This window comes from Selaginella moellendorffii, unplaced genomic scaffold, assembly GCF_000143415.4.
Source record: "Selaginella moellendorffii unplaced genomic scaffold, v1.0 SELMOscaffold_34, whole genome shotgun sequence".
Classification (NCBI taxonomy): Eukaryota; Viridiplantae; Streptophyta; class Lycopodiopsida; order Selaginellales; family Selaginellaceae; genus Selaginella; species Selaginella moellendorffii.
Genome location: NW_003314295.1, coordinates 1,434,837 through 1,455,816, shown reverse-complemented (window position 1 = coordinate 1,455,816; position 20,980 = coordinate 1,434,837). Strand labels below are relative to the sequence as shown.

General features: G+C 42.8%; 4 protein-coding genes and 1 long non-coding RNA gene across 7 annotated transcripts; 2 read left to right on the top strand and 3 right to left on the bottom strand.

The window, feature by feature from the left end:
- Window positions 1–383: 383 nt before the first annotated feature.
- LOC9639335 lies at window positions 384–5,477 on the top strand. The gene is made up of 18 exons (XM_024682404.1): window positions 384–493; window positions 544–666; window positions 735–789; window positions 848–1,140; window positions 1,192–1,486; window positions 1,538–1,600; window positions 1,651–1,748; window positions 1,797–1,881; window positions 1,930–2,131; window positions 2,183–2,318; window positions 2,368–2,509; window positions 2,570–2,789; window positions 2,842–4,262; window positions 4,320–4,450; window positions 4,507–4,729; window positions 4,776–5,043; window positions 5,095–5,291; window positions 5,351–5,477. Exons 2-18 carry the CDS (start codon window positions 544–546, stop codon window positions 5,452–5,454), a joined length of 4,056 nt encoding a protein of 1,351 aa, XP_024538172.1. The 5' UTR covers window positions 384–493; the 3' UTR covers window positions 5,455–5,477.
- On the bottom strand, window positions 5,353–6,938 carry LOC9639334 (probable purine permease 5). Of its 2 annotated transcripts, none has more exons than XM_002977373.2 (2): window positions 6,674–6,938; window positions 5,353–6,579 (listed from the first exon to the last, which is right to left on the bottom strand). In XM_002977373.2, exons 1-2 carry the CDS (start codon window positions 6,726–6,728, stop codon window positions 5,492–5,494), a joined length of 1,143 nt encoding a protein of 380 aa, XP_002977419.1. In that variant the 5' UTR covers window positions 6,729–6,938; the 3' UTR covers window positions 5,353–5,491. The 2 variants fall into 2 exon arrangements, with proteins under 2 accessions (XP_002977419.1, XP_024538177.1); XM_024682409.1 differs by having other exon boundaries at window positions 5,353–6,576.
- Window positions 6,939–9,639: 2,701 nt separating this feature from the next.
- Window positions 9,640–10,997, bottom strand: LOC9639333 (probable purine permease 5). 2 transcript variants are annotated; one of them, XM_002977372.2, is made up of 2 exons: window positions 10,882–10,997; window positions 9,640–10,815 (listed from the first exon to the last, which is right to left on the bottom strand). In XM_002977372.2, exons 1-2 carry the CDS (start codon window positions 10,934–10,936, stop codon window positions 9,704–9,706), a joined length of 1,167 nt encoding a protein of 388 aa, XP_002977418.1. In that variant the 5' UTR covers window positions 10,937–10,997; the 3' UTR covers window positions 9,640–9,703. The 2 variants fall into 2 exon arrangements, with proteins under 2 accessions (XP_002977418.1, XP_024538265.1); XM_024682497.1 differs by having other exon boundaries at window positions 9,640–10,812; window positions 10,882–10,995.
- LOC112348982 lies at window positions 10,742–12,043 on the top strand. Its single transcript, XR_002993244.1, has 6 exons — window positions 10,742–10,841; window positions 10,907–11,177; window positions 11,248–11,327; window positions 11,385–11,634; window positions 11,695–11,829; window positions 11,877–12,043. It is a non-coding gene; the product is annotated as an uncharacterized LOC112348982 (long non-coding RNA).
- A 53-nt stretch (window positions 12,044–12,096) lies between these two features.
- Window positions 12,097–13,444, bottom strand: LOC112348918 (ethylene-responsive transcription factor ERF037-like). Its single transcript, XM_024682284.1, has one exon. The coding sequence runs from the start codon at window positions 13,442–13,444 to the stop codon at window positions 12,206–12,208; it is 1,239 nt and encodes a 412-aa protein (XP_024538052.1). The 3' UTR covers window positions 12,097–12,205.
- Window positions 13,445–20,980: the final 7,536 nt, after the last annotated feature.

Genomic DNA, 20,980 nt, shown 5'->3' with positions numbered 1-20,980 from the left:
GGACGACTTGGCAATATGTTTTCATCCGCAATCCAACAGAGTGGCGTCTCGGCTCCTCTGGAGAGAGGAGCTCCTTTTTTTCCGAGCAGACCACTCTGGGGCATGGGCATCATGGGTGACGGCCAAATTGTTGGTGTTGGTGACAGTGGTGTCGACTTACTGAGGTACGTATACTTTTCTAAAAGATCTTTACACTGTTCATGTCAAACAGCTGCTACTTTCGGGACGAGCAAGTTTCTTCGCCAGGTCCAAACCACAGGAAGGTGCTGTCTTACAGAGTGATGTGGGGTGGAGACTTGATCGACAGCTATGGTCATGGTTCTCATGTTGCTGGTTCTCTTCTTGGTCAGTGCGATCAAACACTCAGTGACTTTACTATCGAATCCAGCAAGTACAACGGCATGGCGCCTCATGCGAAGCTTGTCTTCACGGACATTGGCGTTGGAAAGAACACTTATGTCACGCCACCCATGGATCTTTCGGATTATTACTGGTATGTCTGCTTGTGTGGTGTTTTATGTCTACTAACCTGCTATTTCTCAGATGAATACCCACAGGGAGGCATACAGTCTGGGTGCAAGAATTCATAGTGATTCTTGGACAACTGTGGATCGTTCCTATAACCTTATGTCACGAAGTGTGGATGCATTCACCTACAACAATCCTGTAAGATCTCTAAAATTCTCTTTTTTTCCCATATTCATCACGTTTTCCCTTGTTTCTGCATTTTCCAGGCTTTCCTACCTGTTTTTGCTGCGGGCAATGCTGGCTCGTCTTATTCCTCTGTAGGTAAGACTGACTTTTTTCTTTAGTTTCATTCATTCGAGACCCTTCTGAAGTTTTGCAGGAACTATTACTTCTCCAGCAATGTCAAAAAACAGTTTAACTGTAGGCGCGAGTATGGGCCCAGGGCATTCCATACGTCATGAAAACCTTGCTCTTTTACGTTTTTACGTTTTGAACGGGACCAGTGACTTGCGGGTCGGGGTGCTAGAGAACTCTTTCGGAGTAATGTTTCAGGATAATTGGGGTCCATTTCCGCTACTACGAGCAATACCGGGAGAGGCATGTATCTCACCTCCCAACGCAGCAGGAATGGTGGTGCTGGCAAGTCGAGAAGGCTGTGACTGCATTGATAAGGTACAATTTCCTTGATTAAGTGTACATGCCAACCTTTTCTTATCGTTGCAGCTTGTTGCCATACAAGACGCCGGTAGTGTGGCAGCCGTGTTTTTCAACAACGAAAACACAGGCTACTTTCCGTTGTCGTTAAGATCGTCACTGGAGAGTATAACCATTCCAAGCGGTTCAATTCCCAGAGTTTTCGGGGATTATCTAGACTCGATGCTCACGCACGGTGACTCAGTATTTGTGGAAGTGGTCGGCCACGTTCCCTTTAATGGAGAACGCATTGATTCCATGACAAGTTTTTCTTCGTGGGGTCCAACGCTGGACGGACGTCAAAAACCAGAAACTGTTGCGCCAGGTTTTCCAAACGAGACTATTTTCCTTGAGCTGACGTCGCGCTTGTTTGCAGGTGACAAGATTGTCTCTGCCAAGAGCAACATGGACTCGAAAGAAGCCACATGCAGGACCTTAGGTTGTTGTCGTGGTTCTTTGTGTTTAGTCTTCGCTGACATTCCACTGCAGTTTTATCAGGAACTTCGATGGCGACACCAATTACAGCAGGAGGAGCAGCACTCATCCGTCAATATTTTATGGATGGATTCTACCCCACAGGATCTAAGGTTGTCTGTCAAGCTGCAGCAATTCAATTGACAGCTCGGTTACTGTAGGTACTCGCACATTCTCGGCAACCTTCGGGAGCCTTGGTGAAAGCCATTCTTATTAATGGAGCTGTGCCTCTGCGAGGACTAAATGGTTTGTTTGTTCAGACACGATGTATGCTGATATTGAAGTTTTAAGCAGGTAATGGAGTGATCATAGATCCTCCACTCTCCTTCAATCAAGGCTATGGAAGAATTGATCTTCTTCACTCGTTGTTTCTCCCTGGTCACAACAAACTAAACGTTACAGCGGAGGAAGGCAACCCGTTAAAAACTGGATTTGGACAACGTTATTGCTTCTCATGCTTTCCTGGCTCCGAGGACTTGAAATTCACGCTGGCATGGTATAGTGACTTGGAGGAACAGTTTATAGTCGTCTCAGATGTATTTTGCAGGTACGATCCGCCTGCCTTGCCGGCTGCAAGTGTCATCCTTGTCAATGATTTGGACTTGTTCGTGATTGATCCAAGTAATACCAAGCGGTATGGAAACGGTGGTCCACGTCCTGACAGAATGAACAATGTTGAACAGGTTGGAATATTTTATGTCTTTGCAAGATTTAAGACGCTTCACGTTGTAGGTGTCTGTTTCGGATCCAGAATCTGGACTTTATGTTGCAGTGATTTATGGTTATTATGTACCAGAAGAAGGTCCAGACGGATTCGGACAACGTTTTGCATTTGTTGCAAGCGCCGCGTCTTTGAGTGCAACACCATGCTTAGGTACCAGCCTACCATATGCAACAATGTTCTCTTCTCGACCATTAACTAGAATGTTTGCAGTTATCAATCCAGTTGAAGTTCCTCCGTTATTCGGGAATATCGCCAATGTTCGCATCACCGTGGAAGGAACTTCTGGTCCGTACATAAAGTGGTTTTGTAGGCTTGATGCATCCATTGAAACTCCCAAGGCCCATGACTGGGAAATATGTGGGAATGACTACTTCACTGAAGGCCTTCCAGATGCATTTTATACTTTTTCTGTTCAAGCAAGGGATGAAAGGTACGTGGACTTGTTTAGTTGGTGCGGGATAATAGTCGTGCTTTTTGTGCAGCTTCTTGAACACTGCTTACTCTGAGATTTCTTTCGCTAGTTTTACTATTGATACCATACCGCCTCGCACAATTTTGCTATCGTCGTCAGCATCCGTCTTCTGCGAGACCCCAGTGTTTGAGTTCTCATCTGATTCAGCTGACACGGATCACTTCGAGTGCCAGTTCACGTCTGGAATCCTCTCGAGTCATGGATGGACGCTTTGTGGGTCTCCGGTCAAAGTCGAGGCACGGTCAGACGGACGGTACACCTTTCATGTCAGAGCAGTTGACAAAGCAGGCAACCAAGATCCACAACCAGTATTTGTCCACTGGCTACTTCACAGGGAACGTCCAAGAGCAAAGATAGTTACGATACTACCCAAGGACTTGACCAACGTTTCAACTTGTCGTGTTTACTTCGAGCTTGACGTGCCAAATCTCCCAGGTATACAGGAACCAAGATGGTCATGCCGTTTAAACCTGTCAGATATTGAAGGGGCCGCCGTTTACGGGTGGAGGTCGTGCTCGTCTCCGTTGGAACTGAGTAATCTGCCCGACGGGATCTATATAGTCAGCGTACGAGCAGCGGAAAATGAAAGCGGAGGTGCTCTGAGCAGCGTTCCAGCCACTTGCACGGTCATCATCGATAGCTTGCCTCCTGAAGTGCTGTTCTTCGCAGTACCGCCGCTGTTTTCGTCGTCCAGAGATGTCAGCTATGCGTTTGCGTCGTCGGAGGTGTCAACAACGACTTGCTGCATGACGAAGCTAAACACCGGGGAAGAAGAACGCTGGCAACAGTGCACAAGCCCGGCAAGGTTTCGGAATCTGGAGGACGGTGCCTATCAGTTCAGCGTGACGGCAACAGATTTAGCTGGAAACACCGGACTCGTCATCAAGCACAGGTTTCTCGTGGATACGACGCCTCCGTCGGTTGTCTCATTTGTGCTCTCTCGGCCAGATCTGGAGGTAGTAACTGCGGAGTTTTCGGTGGATGATGGGCCTCTTGGATCTACATCTGGTGTTGCTACATCCTACTGTCGCCTCGACTCTCAAGTGCAGGGTGGCACTTGGATGCCGTGCTCGAGTCCATGGAGAGTGGAGAAATCTTATTTAGCACCTGGAGTGGAGCATACGTTCATGGTTAAAGCCGAGGACAGAGCTTCCAACATAGCATTGGATCACGCAGAGCAAAAGCTGGTTCTAACGTCAAACTCGAGCGCAGTTCATGGACTGGTGTGCCCCGAGGCTTACACGCGCCTTCAGATAGCTACATTGGCCTTCAACAGCTCGTTATCTTGGACCGAGTGTGAAGTTGATGAGCAAGTACCCGTGGCTTGTGGAAGCCCCTACTGCGTCGGACCTCTGGTGGATGGAGCACACACTTTCAAAGTCAGGTACCTATCTTCGTTTTCTTTGTGGAGTGGCTGCAAGTGGTACATAGGTAAGCGCATCCTAGGCATTATAGATTCATAGTAACTGTTTCTTTTCTTTCTCTCAGATACGGGCACGCCGGAAACTTTGATTCGTAGTAGCGTTGTCAACACCTTGAGTCCCAGTTTTGAACTCTCTGGATACGATGGCGGGGGTATCGAAAGATATGAATGTATGCTGCAGTCACTGGATCCACAGGTGAAATTTTATCTTGCAGCTTTTGAGTTTGTTGCGAACTCAGGTCTGTGTAGCAGGGCCAGAGACATTCGTGGAGAAAGTGTAGCAGGCAGCTGGTAACATACAGTTTATGTCCGGCCTCGCTTTACATCTTTCACGCGCGCTCGATTGATGCCGCCGGAAATGTGGATCCGAATCCTCCACAAGCTATTTTCTTGATTAGCTACTCTTTTTTCTATCATTCCGCTTTTTCCTCAGATGTCTCTACGAACTCGAGCTATCGCATTTGTAGAACTCCAGGTAATTTTGGCTTTGCTATACTTTTCTCCTGACTTATTGTTTTCAGGAACATGTAAGTTTCCATTGTCGCAAAGTGGAACCATAGTTTCGACATATGACGGCGCGACGATCATAGCATTTCCTAAGAGCCTTCGCGAAAGTCACTATGAACTAAGTTCTAGTCCTTACGCATCAGCTGCTCTTAGCGGAAATGCTTTGGACATGGGAATTGTAGCCAGGCTCTGCGTCCCAGTTTCCAACGTTTCATCCCTGGCTTCAACATCATACGACGAGCAGCCTTTTGCAATTTTCCTCATGCTGAGAAAGACGAACGAGTAAGCTTTCTTATAGTTTCTGGCTCACGACTTGAATGCATTCATTAACAGGAGCAGTCCCACAGTGCCATTGGCAATCTCGACAGGAAACGCAACAGCAAATTATACGAATGAGCTCCAACTTATTTACACCAGAGAATCGCCCATTCTCGTGACAACAATGTGGGAACTTGTGGCTGCGCAGCTAGATCAAGAGGGGACTTACGTGACTACGCTTGTGACCCGGCCTGGATCTTACATGCTCGCCAGTAAGTTACAAACGAGTTCTTTTTCTTGTCTTGATCTTTTACTTTGATAATTCGTGTAGGAATCTATGAAGGCCCGACTCTTGCATTTATCAAAGCATCGCAACCACGCATGATCGTGTCTTCCACTACGCTAATTTTTATGTGCTTGTGTATTTTTGTTTGAAAGTATATTCAAATTTAAAAGTAGAATATGCTCTCTTTTAGGGCTCGCTCTTGTTCTTCATGTCCATATATCCGCCATACGTGTAGGACACAAACCCCCAGAGCGAGAGGAGCATAGACATGATCTTGAGGCCGCCAAAGCTATCGCCAAAGAAGATGACCGCGAAAATGGAGCCGATAGGAATCTCGAGCGCCATAATCACGCCCGCGAGCAGCGACGAGGAGAGGAAGATCATCCCCAGCGTTCCCAAGAATGCGAATTGCCACGACACGGCGGTGGAGACGAGCGTGATGTAGTAGCGGGCAGCGCCGGCCTTGAAGCGCCGCGACTCGCCCGGAATCGCCAGGAAATCGTGGTTGATCGCCATGGCGACGCTGGACACCGCGGTGGAGATGAGCGAGAGCAGGGTTTGCATCTCCAACAAGACGGTGGCGGCGTCGCCGGATCTGGAAGATCCGGTGAGAAATTTTCGGATTACAAGCTCGGTGATGGGAAAGAAAAATCCAGACAGCGCCGCGGCGACGATTGTCATCACGTAGCCCAGGACGACCTCCTTCCTCGTCACGCCGGGGAGCTTCTCGTCATCGGAGTGAAGCGCCAAGATCACGGCGGCGCTGGTCACCAGCACGATCGCGTTCCATCCAAAGGGATTGATCTTCTGCCGCGTGATGATCAGCGCGAAGATCGCGTTGAATGCGAGCTGGCTGGAGGAGAGGAGGCCGCTGGTGGAGGCCGGGAGGTAGGACAGGCCATAGGCATACATGAAACTATATAGAGCCACAAGAAATCCCAGTGCGGTGTAAGTTGCAGCGAGCGCCGGTGTGAGCGGCGTGAGCTTGATGCCGCGCTTCCAGTAGATCGATCCAGTCGCCACTGCCAGCAGCGGCCATCCCGACGTTTGGAGCCATGTCGAGAGCCACTTGCGCGATCCCCCGGCCGCGAAGTAGAATCGCGTGAGCAGCTGCCCGACGACCGTCCCGATCATCATCGAAAGAATGCTGAGCGAGAGGAGCAGCCAGTGGAGCCGGGGTTTGGATCGCAGGGCCTCGAGGGGCTTGGAGACGAGGAATTGCCGAAATCTTGAGTCGTGGTGAAAGATTTTGCTCGCGGGTGGAGCCGCAGCTGCTGTGGATGAACAAAAGGTAATTAGAGATTTGGATCGAGCAAAGATTTTTTTCTGTTCCTTCATTTTGCTTCTTTCTCATTTCTCTCTACTTACTGCTGTTCTTGCCGTTATTGATCAGAGACATGTCCACGGTGGTGTTGTTGTCCATTCTTGATCCCAAGAAGAAGATTGATGGAGGCAAAACTTGAACCCAGAAGATCAATGCTAAAGGAAAAGTTGCCAGCCACTATTATTAGATATGGTCATGTAGTACCCACCACCATGTTTTCCTAATCTTCTTCGACTGCCAGCACATCTGCAAAAACACCACCTCTACAATGGGCAAATCGAGATTAGGTGGCATTACTTAGCTCTCCAGACCGTGGCATGGTTCTCTACATTAAGGAGTTCATAATTAATTAGTTAGGTGCTGTCTTTGCGGCTTGGCACAAGAAATGTTAGACTTGGTGGTAGTCTTATACTTATTCACCCTAATTAGCAACCGTTGCTTTATCATACACTTTTGCTTTTTCTTTCTGCTTATTGCTCCTCCTTTTATTCCTTCATTATGTCTAGTAATAATTTGCTGCACACTTGGTATTAATTTATAGTTATTATTTAAATTACATTTTGGGGATGTGTAAGCTTCGAATTAAGTATAATCTAGCTGAAAATGTTGTTGTTCAACAATAGCAAATCATAGAGTTAACAGAAACTTGTAATTTTATCATGTCGTGCATGCTGTTACATACTTGTCAACATTTGCAATGAAAAATACATGGATTGGGAGAGAAAGTTGACGTCACCTCATGTGTTTGAGGCATTGTATTCTATCCACTTAAGTTCTCTTTGGTAGTCTCTCTGTGTGCTCAAGTGTTTCTTCATTTCTAGTTCTACTTGCTTATTCTTTCTCCAAATCATTTTGTCTTAAAGATATATAAATGACTAGTGGAAATCTCTTAAAGGCCCACTTACATTTAATTCATGACTAGAATGATAATTTAGCTTACCAGAAGTTTTCTAATTGACTTAAAAATGGTTTGCATTGTATTTATGATAAATTCCTAGGATATTAAAAGTGGTTAAACTAAGTATCGCTGCAGATCATATCAGATCAATGATATCAGATCATTGCAGTAGGTGTATGCAATTGCAAACAGCTTCTTGACCTTTGACTTTTGGAGTGCCCCTTGAAGAGTCTGCATGCCTTGTCAATCCTCCAGCCCCTTGATCACAGTCTTTACACCACAATCCTAATTATTCATCCTTATTTTCACTCTATCATTATGGCTAGACTCTTATTCATCCATCCATTTTCTAAAGAAAGAATCATGGAAAAGAAGAAAAATTGAGGAAAAAAGCATGTGAAAATGGGATCATTCTCTCAAGAGAATGAAATTGAAAAACAGTAAGAAAAAAATTCTTAGTGACATTCACACTCTAAACGATTAAAACAGGGGAATGGGACAAAACAAGTCACTAAAAGTCATTAGTGATCAATGTGCAAGAAATAATTGGGATCTGTTAACACCTATCATGTTTTGGGGGTTTATAGCACCCATCTAGAGGCATAAGATCACTAAGAACAAAGGCAACACTTTTATCCTAAACTCTCTTGTTCTTGAGCTGCCCAGAACCTTTGTGAAACCATGCAATCATAAGAAAGATCATGAGAAAAAAGAAATGGTTGTAAATGAAGATAAAGCCCTATGGTAGCACAAGGTGTGGTAAAGACCAAGAAAAAATATAAGATTAGAAAGAAAAAAAAAAGGAAGTTAAACATCAAATTTAAAGAATGGCACCATTACATTCTGATATTTTCAATTCATCTCTGAATTCCTTGTTATGAGGATAAGAGAAGCAACATTGTAATCACACCTTATAGAAGTTGAAAATGGCAATACACCAAGGATTTTAGCAGTACCAATACAATTACATAACATGTTATATATTGTTTTAGATCTTGTTTGTAATACTTACATGAAGTGTAAAATCCAAACAAATATATACTCATGTGATGCAGCTGCAAAAGTGTGTTGCTATGTGAACACAACGAAGTAGCACTTAGAGCTTCTAACCTAAATCGAGAATGACAGTGTGGCATGGTATAAGAAATGAGGATTAAAATGGAAGAGCAAATGTAAACACAGTGATAGGTAAAATCTTAGATTTGACAAAAAGCTAGGAAGAACATATAGATAGAAATAGAAAAGACTGATCGTATGCTGGTATACTTAGAAATTAATATACAAATATGGAGCATGCAGCAAGTATAATGAAGGAATAAAAGAAAGGAGCAAGAAAAAGAAAAGCAAAAGTTGTATGATAAAGCAATAGTTGCCAGTGAGGGTGAATAAATATAGGACCACCACCAAGTCTAACATATTTCATTCATTCATTCATTTATATTCTGTTTACATGGTCTCGTTACAACCCATGAAACCAAAGGATTTAAATAGGTTGCCTAGATGATTGTCTTTGCCGTTTGGTGGCAGACCAAGGTGAAGGTCAGAGCTCAGGGTTCAATTTGACTATCTCTAGAGAACACTAAGTCAGCAACTAATTAGTTAACTAATATGCCACAGTCTGGAGAGCTAAATAAATAGGAAAACATCTAATGATGGCCAAGAAAAAAAGACAAATAGCTTTTTTGGGTTTATTTATTTATATATATATATATTTTTAAAAATTACTCATCATGGGATGAGAGAAGGGATGGATGAAGGGATTGTGCTGCAAACTACTACCTCATGACCACCATGTCGTGTCAATTCGCTTTCTTGAGAAGGCTGGTGGATAATCTTCCTCTCCTTGTCATTGCTTGCAAGAGTGATTTTGGCGCTCATCCTACAGAAGTTGGAGCAGTACATCAAGGATTTAATCAGCACCTAGATCTTGTTTATAACACTTACATGAAGTATAAAATCCTAACCAACTCATGTGACGCAGCTGCAAGAGTAATGTTGTTATGTGAACATAACGAAAAGCTTCTAACCTAAATCGAAAATGTGGCAAACACAGTGTTAGATTTGACAAAAAGCTGGTGTTGGTATGGATTTAAGATGTGTTCTTTAGGGGTCTAATGAATATTTATCCTTAATTTTTTTCCTTTGGTAGAAGACGAAAACTAAAATATTCTTTATTTTAGGGCTCCAACTTGGAAGCCTTCTTCATGTCCACGTATCCGCCAAAGGTGTAAGACACAAATCCCCAGAGCGAGAGCAGCATGGACATGATCTTGACGCCGCCGAAGCTATCGCCAAAGAAGATGACCGCGAATATGGAGCCGATGGGAATCGCGAGCGCCAAAATCACGCCCGCGAGCAGCGACGAGGAGAGGAAGATTATCCCCAGCGTTCCCAAGAATGCGAATTGCCACGACACGGCGGTGGAGACGAGCGTGAGGTAGTAGCTCGCAGCGCCGGCCTTGAATCGCCGCGACTCGCCCGGGATCGCCAGGAAATCGTGGTTGATCGCCATGGCGACGCTGGCCACCGCGGTGGAGATGAGCGAGAGCAGGGTTTGCATCTCCAACACGACGGCGGCGGCGCCGCCGTCGCTCGATCTGGTGAGAAATTTCCGGATTGCAAGCTCGATGAGAGGGTAGAGCAATCCAAACAGCGCCGCGGCGCCGATCGTCATCACGTAGCCCAGGACGACCTCCTTCCTCGTCACGCCCGGGAGCTTCTCATCGTCGGAGTGAAGCGCCAAGATCATGGCGGCGCTGCTCACCAGCACGATCGCGTTCCACCCGAAGGGATTGATCCTCTGGCGCGTGATGATCAGCGCGAAGATCGCATTGAATGCGAGCTGGCTGGAGGAGAGGAGGCCATTCGTGGAGGCCGGGAGGTATGCCAGGCCATAGGCATACATGAAATTATCTAGGGCTCCAAGAAATCCCAGTGCGATGTAGGTCGCGGCGAGCGCCGGGGTGAGCGGCGTGAGCTTGATGCCGCGCTTCCAGTAGATCGATCCAGTGGCCACCGCCAGCAGCGGCCATCCCGACGTTTGGAGCCATGTCGAGAGCCACTTGCGAGATCCCCCGGCCGCGAAGTAGAATCGCGTGAGCAGCTGCCCGGCGATCATCCCGGTCAGCATCGAAAGGATGCTGAGCGAGAGGAGCAGCCAGTGGAGCCGGGATTTGGATCGCAGGGTCTCGAGCGGCTTGGAGACTAGGAATCGCCGGAATTTCGAGTCGTGGAGAAAGAATTTGCTCGCGGGTGGAGTGGCAGCGATAGGTCCGGTAGCGGCAGCTGCTGTGGATGTGAATCAAAGAACAAAGGTAAGATTTGGATCGAGCACAGGATTTTCTTTTTACTTACTGCTGTCGTTGCTGTTAACGATCAGAGACATCTCCACGGCGGTGTTGCTGTCCATTCTTTGATCCCACGAAGAAGATTGATGGAAGCAAATGAATCGAGAAGATCACACATTGATTGCTGCCCCAATACTGGGTACTCTTCGCTTGTTCCAAGGGAAAAGCTATCAACAACGACTTAAGCGTTTCCATATTCGTCCGTCAGTGCACAGCTTGGCTTTGATGCAGCCATCTTATCGCGACGTAACTGGGAGGAATACTTCGTACCCCACGCAGCTGACGTTGATTTTTGTCGCCGCGGTTGGTATTTTCTTACATTTTTTGTCCTGTTGGACTTAAAAGTATTGTCTTTGCAACAATGGTCTTGCAGCGGGGTTAAAGGTTTGTGACTATGGCCACACAGAGGACACGATGCAAGTGCGCTGGTTATTGCGAAAGATGCAAATGCAGGTGAGAGAAATGAGCTTTTTCTGTCGTTGTTTTCCACTGACGTGTTTGGCTGAACAGATGCCTTGGGAGATGGCGCAAAGAATAACAAAAAATGCAAGTGTTCCTTTCCCTTGAGCGCAGAGCATGGCTTTTTGGAAGAAAATGCAGCCACAGCGGGCAGGTGAGAGGTATCTACTGAAGTTGCAATCGCTCACTATGTAGAAAGGGACGAGTGAAGTCGCTAGCTGGTTTTCTTTTTCATTTTCCTTAGCATCGTTTGAAGTAGCAAAAGAGACAAGTGAGGATTGTCCACGTCCAAGCAAGAAAGGTTAGCGCAGAGAATTGCTGCTTGGATTCTTGTAGTGTGGGCTTTGACGCAGGCGCACAGTTCTTCTGTTTCAGGCGCAGGCGTACCTTCATGGAACTTTGTATGCTTTGAAAAAGGAGCGCTGTGACCGGATCAAGGACTACAGAAGTGAAGTTTTCACGTGATCCTGGACTGCCAGCTATAGTAAACACGAAGGTACAACTTCAGTTTTTCTGGGCTTGATTTATTCAGATTCTCAGCAGAGTCAAATGGACAGCAGCGTCCCAGGTACTTGATAGCTATGGAGGCGACAAAACGAACAAGTTATTGCACCAGACAATGCAATAGATTGCACTGCCCCAGTAGCAGAAGCACAATGTCAAAGCCGAAGTGACTCAAGCGAGCATAAAAAGTAAAATTTCCAGGTGTAGTTTCTTGTTTCAAAACTTTATACACAGCTAACTGTAACACTCTTGTAGTTGCTGTGTGAGCGGTTCCGAAAACTACCCTGTTGATCGGTTAATTGAGCTGTAAGTGTTTATGGGATCTCCTCGCTCAGACCACTGACGATCAACTTCTGGCACAGTGGTACCTAGTTCACAGTGCAGAGAGGGGTGAGATCCCATAAACACTCCTGATTCTCGTTTCCGGTGGGTTCTGGTTCCTGTTTTTGCTGCTTCCATGCGGACGATCTCTGAGAATAAAACGAGGGAGGCAACGACAAGCTCGGAGAAGACATCATGGAAGAAGAAGTTGCTCCCAACATGAGACAACAATCTTGGCCGCTGTTCCCCTGATTCAGAGAAGCCGAATTTTGCCTCTCATAGAAACCTTTCTGGACCTGTTGCTGCTCAACACCAAGGCTGACGTTTGCAACGTTACTGTTCATGCAAGCGTCAACACTGTTGCTGCAGCAGCTTTCCAGCAGCGGAATCTCGTCGAATGACTGAGGAAATCCCGAGTAGATGTCAAATGCCGATTCAACGCTCGACAGGTCCTCCGAGTTTACATAGTGTGAGGTACTGGAGGAGGACAGGGAGTACAGGCCGGAGCTAGGATTGTAGAAGCCACTGCCTTCGGCAGTGAATTCCGATCCCAAGATGCCGTCCTGCTGCTGCTGCTGCTGCCTGCTGCTGGGTGCCAGCGAGCTACAGATTTTTTTCGGTGGAGGAAGAAAGCAGCTGACACTCTTATCACCGACAGCAGCAGTTCTCTTCGGCCTGGAGAAATCGAGCAGCTTCTCAGCAGCAGACGAGCCAGTGGTAGAGCTACTGGGTGTGGAACCACGGTGGAAGAGAAGCATCTTCGCGGCCTTGGAAGGAAGAGCCGATGCGTCTGAAGCGGGAGCTGTGTTGATGAAGTTGGTCCTGGTGTTTGTGCCCCGGAGCAAACAGGCAGCCTCGTCGTAAGCTCGAGCAGCATCCTCGGCAGTATTGAAGGTCCCCAGCCACAGCCGGATTTTCTGGGTGGTGTCCTTGATCTCCGCCACCCAGCGACCAGACGGGCGTTGTCTCACTCCAACGAACTTCTTCCTGTTCTTGATCCCCGGTGGCGATGGCAAGGATCGACTTGTTTGCTGCTGCGGCTGCTGCTGCTGCTGCTGCTGTTTGCTGCCTGGGGCCACAAGGTACTGCTCTCGTTCCTGCTCTACTTCTGGCTCCTGTTTTAAAACCCCGTGATTCATTGCTTCAGGTGGTGGCGGTAACAAGCCTGCTTTGGACCGCAATGAGATCTGGAACCTCAAGGATCCTTCCGCTGCTGGTGGATCGTAGACGCAGCTCTCGCTGTTATGATCATCCCCGAAAAGCTGCTGCTGCTGCTGCGTCCTCATTCTTTTCCAATCGTCTTCCTGGTTTGTTCCTGTGAGCTTGGCTACCCTCTTACGCTCTCAAGGTAAGAGTAGCACGGGATTTGGAAGACTAAATGCCTGCGTCGTAATATATTGGCAGGAAAGGATGAAAGGATCTCTGGAGCAAGGGAGAGGACGCAGCATGCGAGACAGAAGCAGAGAAGAGGAATGTGTCGCTAATGTGGTGAATTACGCGTGGGTATCTGGTAAAGCTCGTCTTTTAGCTCCTTGTAAACACTAATTTTTTTTTCGATTTTCAATAGCGTTTTGTTCCCCGTTAACTCCACCTTTGCCTTTGGCATCTGCTTCCGTGGATGCAGCTGTTAGTAAAGACAGGGGGCATTTACTCGTATTCCATATCGCGTTCTTCCAAGAAAGATGTTTCTTTCTCTTTTCCTACATTTCTCAACAGTGGTTTGTGTTTTGTCCCTATGCGTGGCTTGCCACCGATCGGATTCGATAAGTTAGCATTACAATCGAAGGAAAGACGAGACGGGCTTTTAAAACAAGGAATCCGGGGAAGAAAGATGCCAATTTAGCTGCGTCAGCTGATCTCGCGTATTTTCCTTGGTGACAAAACATGATGGATATAGAAATGCTGTTGCTAATTATCAAGAAAACTAAACAACAGTGACACTGATTTCCTTTTTTGCACTTTTAAAATTCCAACAAAAATGGAAAACAATTCCCACTTTCATTTGATCACCACCATGACCATCCCCACCAGCTTATCACATCCAGGTCACTTCACATCTGTTCATGGTGCTAAGTGAGTGAGTATTGTTAAGTGCAGACGGATCAAGCATTTGCATTCTTCTAGGGCAGCGTCCCATAACCCAAGGCTTTGGAAGATGTGAAGAAACTGACAAAGATAACATGAATGATCCAGTTACGCTAGCTGCACTAAACGTTCGAGATGGTTCATAGGTCTAGGATGCAAATATAGAGATGTTGGCAAGACATTGCTATGCCAGTCCAAGAAGAGTTGGAAGTAAGAAGTTCCAAATCCAAATATCCCCACATTGTGATCCCGCTATATAAGTAGTATATGTATTATATGTTCTCTTTTGATCTTACGTGTGGGTTGAGAAGAAAATATATTTAAGTACAATTTTGGCAAGGCTTCAACAGTTTAAATATGAGTATTTTAATCACATTAGATTCAAGTTTTAACATCAACAGTGTAAAGCATTCAGAATCAATTTTTTAGTGGACTGAATTAAAAATAATAATCAGTAAATAATCAAGATTATACTTTGAAAAAGATTCATGAGACTATTTATGTATATTAGTTATTTATTTAAGCGACTGAATTTACATAAGAATAAACTAATTCAAATAGTTATTCAATATATTATAAAAAGTTATTAAATGTATGATACTTATTAGAATAATAGGATTTTGATAGTTAATTTTGATCTAAACCACTCAATTCTATTTATAAATTATATTATTAATGTAGTGGGATTTTAATAGCTATTATATTGGTTTCAATTTGGACCACTCGCACATGTATATAAGTTAGAGTTCTTAGGTTAAATATACACTTATATATTATTATTATTATAGTGGGATTTTGATAGTTATCAAATTGATTTCACCCTATATATAACCTAAAGTTTTTGAACTAATCAAATATCCAAGTGGACGGCTATAATGAATATTAGCGTAATGGGATTTTGATTACTGTTAGATTAATTTCAATCTGGACCACTCAATCCTTTATGTTTTTTGGGTTAATTGATTTGCACATTTCTATATTCCATGCACTCACATTAGTGGGAGGAGAAATGTAACTTTTATTATCCTTAAAAAGTGCTTAGATTTGAGTTTAAATTTAGCTTTTGTATCATTTAGATGTCCTATATCTCTTTCCATTTCTTCTCTTTTTTTCTGGTATAGCTCCTCTTATTCTTGCTGTCAATCCTTGTATCTAGCCAAACTGCTTCTATGGGAGTGGGGATAATGTGTACCTTTGGTTTGATCAATTTATAGTGATTGCCATATATTATTTTTGGGATAATGCTCAGCGTTTGTATGAATTTCCCACGTGTCTTCAAAAGACGGCATTGCAATGGTACAATGGTTTTAGCACAGACATTCATGAGGATTAGAGCATTCTCTCATATATCTTCAAACATGCATTTGGCCATGCCGATGATTATGATGATGCCTTCCAACAATTGCATCGTTTTTGTTAAGGGCCATTTGAATCCATGATGCAATTTAGCATTCATTTCCGAAACTTATTTTTTTGTGCAGAGCAAAATATGTCAGAGTGGATCAAATTGAGAATGTTATAACTAGCATTTCAACAAGATTTTGTAGGACTTACACATGCCACTTTTGACAATACTCTTCACTTAGCACAACGTTATAAGACATTGCTTTTTCCACTTTTTGTTGCACATCCTCTAGCTCCACTTTATGTGGGAAATGATCTTGTTCCAATAGAGGTTGATGTTGAGGTTAATGCTATTGCTGCCCAAGTTTAAAGATAAGGGCAAGAATATGGTTATGGCTGTGATATCCACTGTTAAACATATGATGAAGTTGGTCACATTTATTAGCGTTATTGGTATTTTCCGGATTGGTGAGCTTCATTTCTTAAGTGGAGACTTTAGCATCAACAATATCCTATTGGTGCCGTTGTAGTAAAAGGTCTAGACACCGAGATGCTTTTGGGAAATAAGGAATCGTGCAAGTAGAACCTCATTTTTATAACAAAAGATTTCTTATTATTCTCTTTGTGTTTGTTGATATAGCTTGGCCTATTAGTATATATTGTTGTTTACATTTGTATTGTGCAACAGAGCCAATTTTATTCTTTATGGCAATGGCTATACACGCGCATACGCAAGAGATAAGGTGGATCTAGTTGTGCGTGTCTTGAGTTGAGCTGCAGTTATTACAAGTGATGCCAAGTCAAGCTTTTGACATCATTCTTAATATGGATTAGTTGAGGCATAATCATGCCAAATGTGACCATAAGGCTTCTTCCCTTTATTTTATACTTTTTTATATTTCTTCCATTCCTCTCTCATTTCTATTCCTTTTTGTGTTTTTATTTTTACCTCTGCTTTCATCACTTTTGTCTCTCCATTACTTCCTTCTATGTTTCTACCTTGTTTTTTTATTCCCTCTTCCGATCCTTCTAATGGTTTTTGTGTTGCAACAGGTGATTGGCTCATAAAGGAGTATGTTGATCTCTTTGAATTCAACCTGTCATTTGGGGCTAAAATTGCAATATGTCATCCTATTCCAATTGGGGATGCTCGTCCAATTAAGGTTGCTATTAGTTGTTGATCACTAAAAGAGTCTAAGATTTTACATGTAAACATCAAAGAAATGTTAGAAAGGGTGTTATTGGAAAGTCATGGAGTCTTTGGGCATGTGAATCTCATTTTGTAATAAAGTGTAATAGGAGTATTTGTTTTTACATCAACTATCATTTATTAAGCAAATTGACAATCCCGGATGTGTACCCTCTTCCTCACATTGCTAAACTCTTGGATATTCTAGGAAGTTGTTGGTTCACTAAATTAGATATTGCTTTTAGGTATTGGTAAGTGTCAATGGCCGAGAAAGATATTCCTAAAACTGCTTTTTGTACAAGTTATTGGTGATGCCGTTTGGTTTGAATAATGCTCCAGGAACTTTTTAGTGGATGATAAAGGAAGTTCTTTGTGATATACCGAAAGTGACTGCTGATTTCATCAATGATGTCTTGATTCATTTGGAGGGGATATGGGAGGAACACATTTGTGATATTCGTAAGGTTTTTGATTAGTTATAGGAAGTTTGTTTAAAGTTGAAGTGGTTGACATGCATGTTTGGGTCCAAGGACATAACTTATCTTGGATACCGTCTTTCTTATACAAGTTGATCATAACAAACTTGTGGTTGTTTTAAAGTTCTTTACTTTGATATGTGTGAATGGTGTACAATGTTTCATGAGCAAGGTGCAATATCTTAGTCATTTTATTGATTATTTTTCTGATCGCACTGAACCATTGCAAGTATTATTAAAGTCATTAATATCATCTTTCATCTAGTTTATGGACTTTGAATGTGTTTATAGATTTGAAAGAGGTATTGACAACTTGGATGTTTGGACTAAACATCTAGGCTATGTAAAAGTGGGACAACAATGGTATTACAAGTTTTATTATTGTCCACCTACAAAGTATAAAATGGATAACATAGTGTTAGTTCATTTTCCCAATCTTATGGTATGTGGTTTATTTAAGGGGCTCCTTGTTTAGTGGAAGGGACCATATTGTGTTGTAGTAAGTTGGATCACAAGTTTATGAGGTTCAACATGATGTTTAACAAGCAGATCCTCCAAAAATTATGTATATATAACAGTTAAAACGCTTCATGCAAAGGGATCAGGAACAACTAACACAACTTATAGATCCATCGCTACCTCCTCCTAATGTTCTATCAAATCCTGACCTGTCCATTGAGAAAACTCTGATTGTCTTCTATCCATCCAAGAAGAGGGGATGATGTGAGGTCCAAATATACAACTATTATGTGGTATACTAATATTAGTGTAGTGATAGCTGTTATATTAGTTTCAAGCCAAACCACTCGCTCATGTATATAAGCTAGGGTTTTTGGGCTATGCACATTTTTGTATTCCATTTCCTTATTCCAAGCACTCACAACAAGAGTAATAAATATTACTAAAAACCAAATCATGTTATAAGTAGAAACTAATTTCCAATACAACCATGTGCAGGAAGAATGATATATAAAACTCAAGAATCAACAGTAAAACAACATAAAACTCAAGAATTAACAGTAAAAAAATTAGGATATTGCACATATAAAACAAAATATTGAGAATAAGCATAACAACATTATCAAAAGAACATAAAAACTAAAAAGGTATACATCAATATAGACCAATTAAACATAAAATTAATAAAGATGCAGCTAAAGAAATAATAAGAATGACAATAATGGCAAATTGATTTAGTAGATTTACAAGAAGAGAAAATAACTAACCAAGCAATTATACAAGTTCTAAATACAACATCACCTATAGCACATCAAGAAGATATAAAGAGTGATTCACAATTATTAATATCAAATATAATATGTATGCAAGAAGTAAAAACAAACATATGAGGACTTATTTTATAATGAATATAAATCATATATAATGAACAACCCCACATATAGCAATATTGCATATAAATGACTGTAAATTAGAGAAATTTCAAAACACAAACAATGGCATATATCACTAAAGAAAAATCAAAAGCAAATACAAATACAGAATATACATAGAAAACCCATAACAAATATACAAATATTCATATAACAACTACATAACTATATGCAAAAAATAGATAATAAAATACCAATGATAATTATAGGAGATTTCAATATTGACTATCGATATGAAGAACCACTTCAAACAATGATGGAGAAAGAAGGATACATACAAATAATACACGTTATAAGAAACTAATAGATCAGATATAATATATACAAAAGCAAGAATAGCACCAGCATAATAAAGTATATATTCTAATAAAAAATATAGCTTTAGAACTTGCTGTATAGTCTTGTTTTGTTTTGTTATAAGATCATAGTGCACTCAGATTCCATCTTAATTTTAAGCAGAAATGAAACACACTATTTTTCCCCTACCTACTTTGTATTTCAAGTCTTCTATCATCTCATATTTGAATCTCTGCCACCTTGGATTAGACTCCAGGCTGAAGCAGCTTACCAGCCTTAAATCTCTACTCCTCCAAGTTCTCTTTCAGCTTGTTCTTATACCACTTGAGCACCTGGCCCAAAAATGCTTTTCCTTCTAGGATAGCACTCTCAAGCTCACAGGTACTTCTGCCATTTTCTTCTTCCAAAAAAAGTTCAATCTCACTTGTTAGTTGCAACTTGAGAGTGTAGTCTGCTAGTGATAACTTGATCATCTTTGATAGCTTCAGAGCAAGCATTTCTTGAGGCTTCATTACGTCACTGTAATTTGAATCATACTTATAGAGAGCCATATCATTAACACCTCCAACATATAGACCTTTGATCTTGATAAGATAATGCTGAAAACCCTGCTTGCTTCTCTCAATATGTGAGACACAAATCTAAAGCCCCAAAAGTGGAGCCAAAAGGGTGCCATGTAGTAGTGGCTGAAATGGAAGCCAAATGAGAGAAATACATTTGGACTAAAAGCTTTGACTTGGATAGTCAAGAGTGGAAGTAGAACTCCTAACGAAATACTTGAGGAATGAGGATGAAGCAAGTAGTAAATGAGTATCTAGAAAAGGGACACAAGAGGATCAACACATGATACATGGAAAAGTCTAAGATGGACTTGAGATGGAGTCTGAGATGAAGTCCGAGATGGAGTCTGAGATGGACCTAAGATGGAGTCCGAGTCCAAGCCCGAGTTCGAGTTTGAATACTAAAACAAGCTGTTAGGTGAAAGCCCAAAGCAATTGTCCCCTGAGCGGGGGGCAAGGGGGCTACAGAGGGTTCCAAAAGTATAATAAGGAGAGTGTAAGGGTTAGACCTTAATGGATCTAGTTTGGCCAAGAAAGGTCAGTGTGACCCAAAAAAACTATGCCCATGTATTGGGTGAGGATATATCCACTGAGGAATCTAAAGCTAGAGTGAATACAGACAAACAAGCAAGATAGCTTGGTGAAGTGTTTAAGAGCTAACTCTAGCTCCTCTGAAAGATCGAATGGTCGATGCTCCCAATCCAAGCGTGGGTGGCACTACCTACTTAGATACCTAGTGTGGCTTAATGGAACTTTACTCTAGCCCCATGGCTAGAGCACCCAAAGGCAGAAGGTGGGGAGAGTACCCATGAGGCATATGTAGAGCCATGGTGTTCCGAAATGTTGTCCCAAAGTCCTAGACTGTGGAAAAGAAAGAGGAGCAATCCTTTAATGTAATGACTAAGGATATTGTCACATGGTGAGGAAGTCCCAAAGGACAATGGGACTTAGTGGTCGGGCTTGTAGGCTTTGACCCAATGGCAATGTTGACAAACACAGCCATGGATAGAAAAGGACTTGATGGGGACGAAAAAAGGATATTGGGGAAAATTGTTCCCCATGTTTGCAGGCATCCTAAGGATGCTAAGAAGTGGATTTGGGATGATCACTCTTAGATGAATGGCCTAGTCTTTGAGAGATGGGACTATGATGTAGGTGGTGTTAGATTACTGGTGTGACAAAGGTGAATAGGCATAACAAGTTGATATGTCAGTGGTACTTTTGGGTGTTGGTTATAGGATCAGACACATGGAGCACTTGGACCAAGTGCAAAGGTGAGTGGCATGGATGTCATTCTTGGAGCTAGTAAACCCCCAAGTCTAGAATGGGATTTATAGAGGTTGTGAGTGAGACTCCTCTAAGTGGTCAAAGGTGTGGTTAAGTGACTAAAGTATAATGGAAAATTTAAATTTGGTATTGGAAATGTTCCTTAATTTGACTTTTATTGATAGCCAAGTATATCACCAGTTGTATATATCAC

Coding starts and splice junctions, on each gene's coding strand:
- LOC112348918 (XM_024682284.1), bottom strand. CDS start 13,444: ATGAGGACGCAGCAGCAGCAGCAGCTTTTCGGGGATGATCATAACAGC.
- LOC9639333 (XM_002977372.2), bottom strand. CDS start 10,936: ATGGACAGCAACACCGCCGTGGAGATGTCTCTGATCGTTAACAGCAAC. Junction 10,816..10,881: donor CGTTAACAGCAACGACAGCA/GTAAGTAAAAAG, acceptor TCACATCCACAG/CAGCTGCCGCTACCGGACCT.
- LOC9639335 (XM_024682404.1), top strand. CDS start 544: ATGAATACCCACAGGGAGGCATACAGTCTGGGTGCAAGAATTCATAGT. Junction 1,141..1,191: donor GCTGTGACTGCATTGATAAG/GTACAATTTCCT, acceptor TTATCGTTGCAG/CTTGTTGCCATACAAGACGC. Junction 5,044..5,094: donor ATGCTGAGAAAGACGAACGA/GTAAGCTTTCTT, acceptor ATTCATTAACAG/GAGCAGTCCCACAGTGCCAT.
- LOC9639334 (XM_002977373.2), bottom strand. CDS start 6,728: ATGGACAACAACACCACCGTGGACATGTCTCTGATCAATAACGGCAAG. Junction 6,580..6,673: donor CAATAACGGCAAGAACAGCA/GTAAGTAGAGAG, acceptor GTTCATCCACAG/CAGCTGCGGCTCCACCCGCG.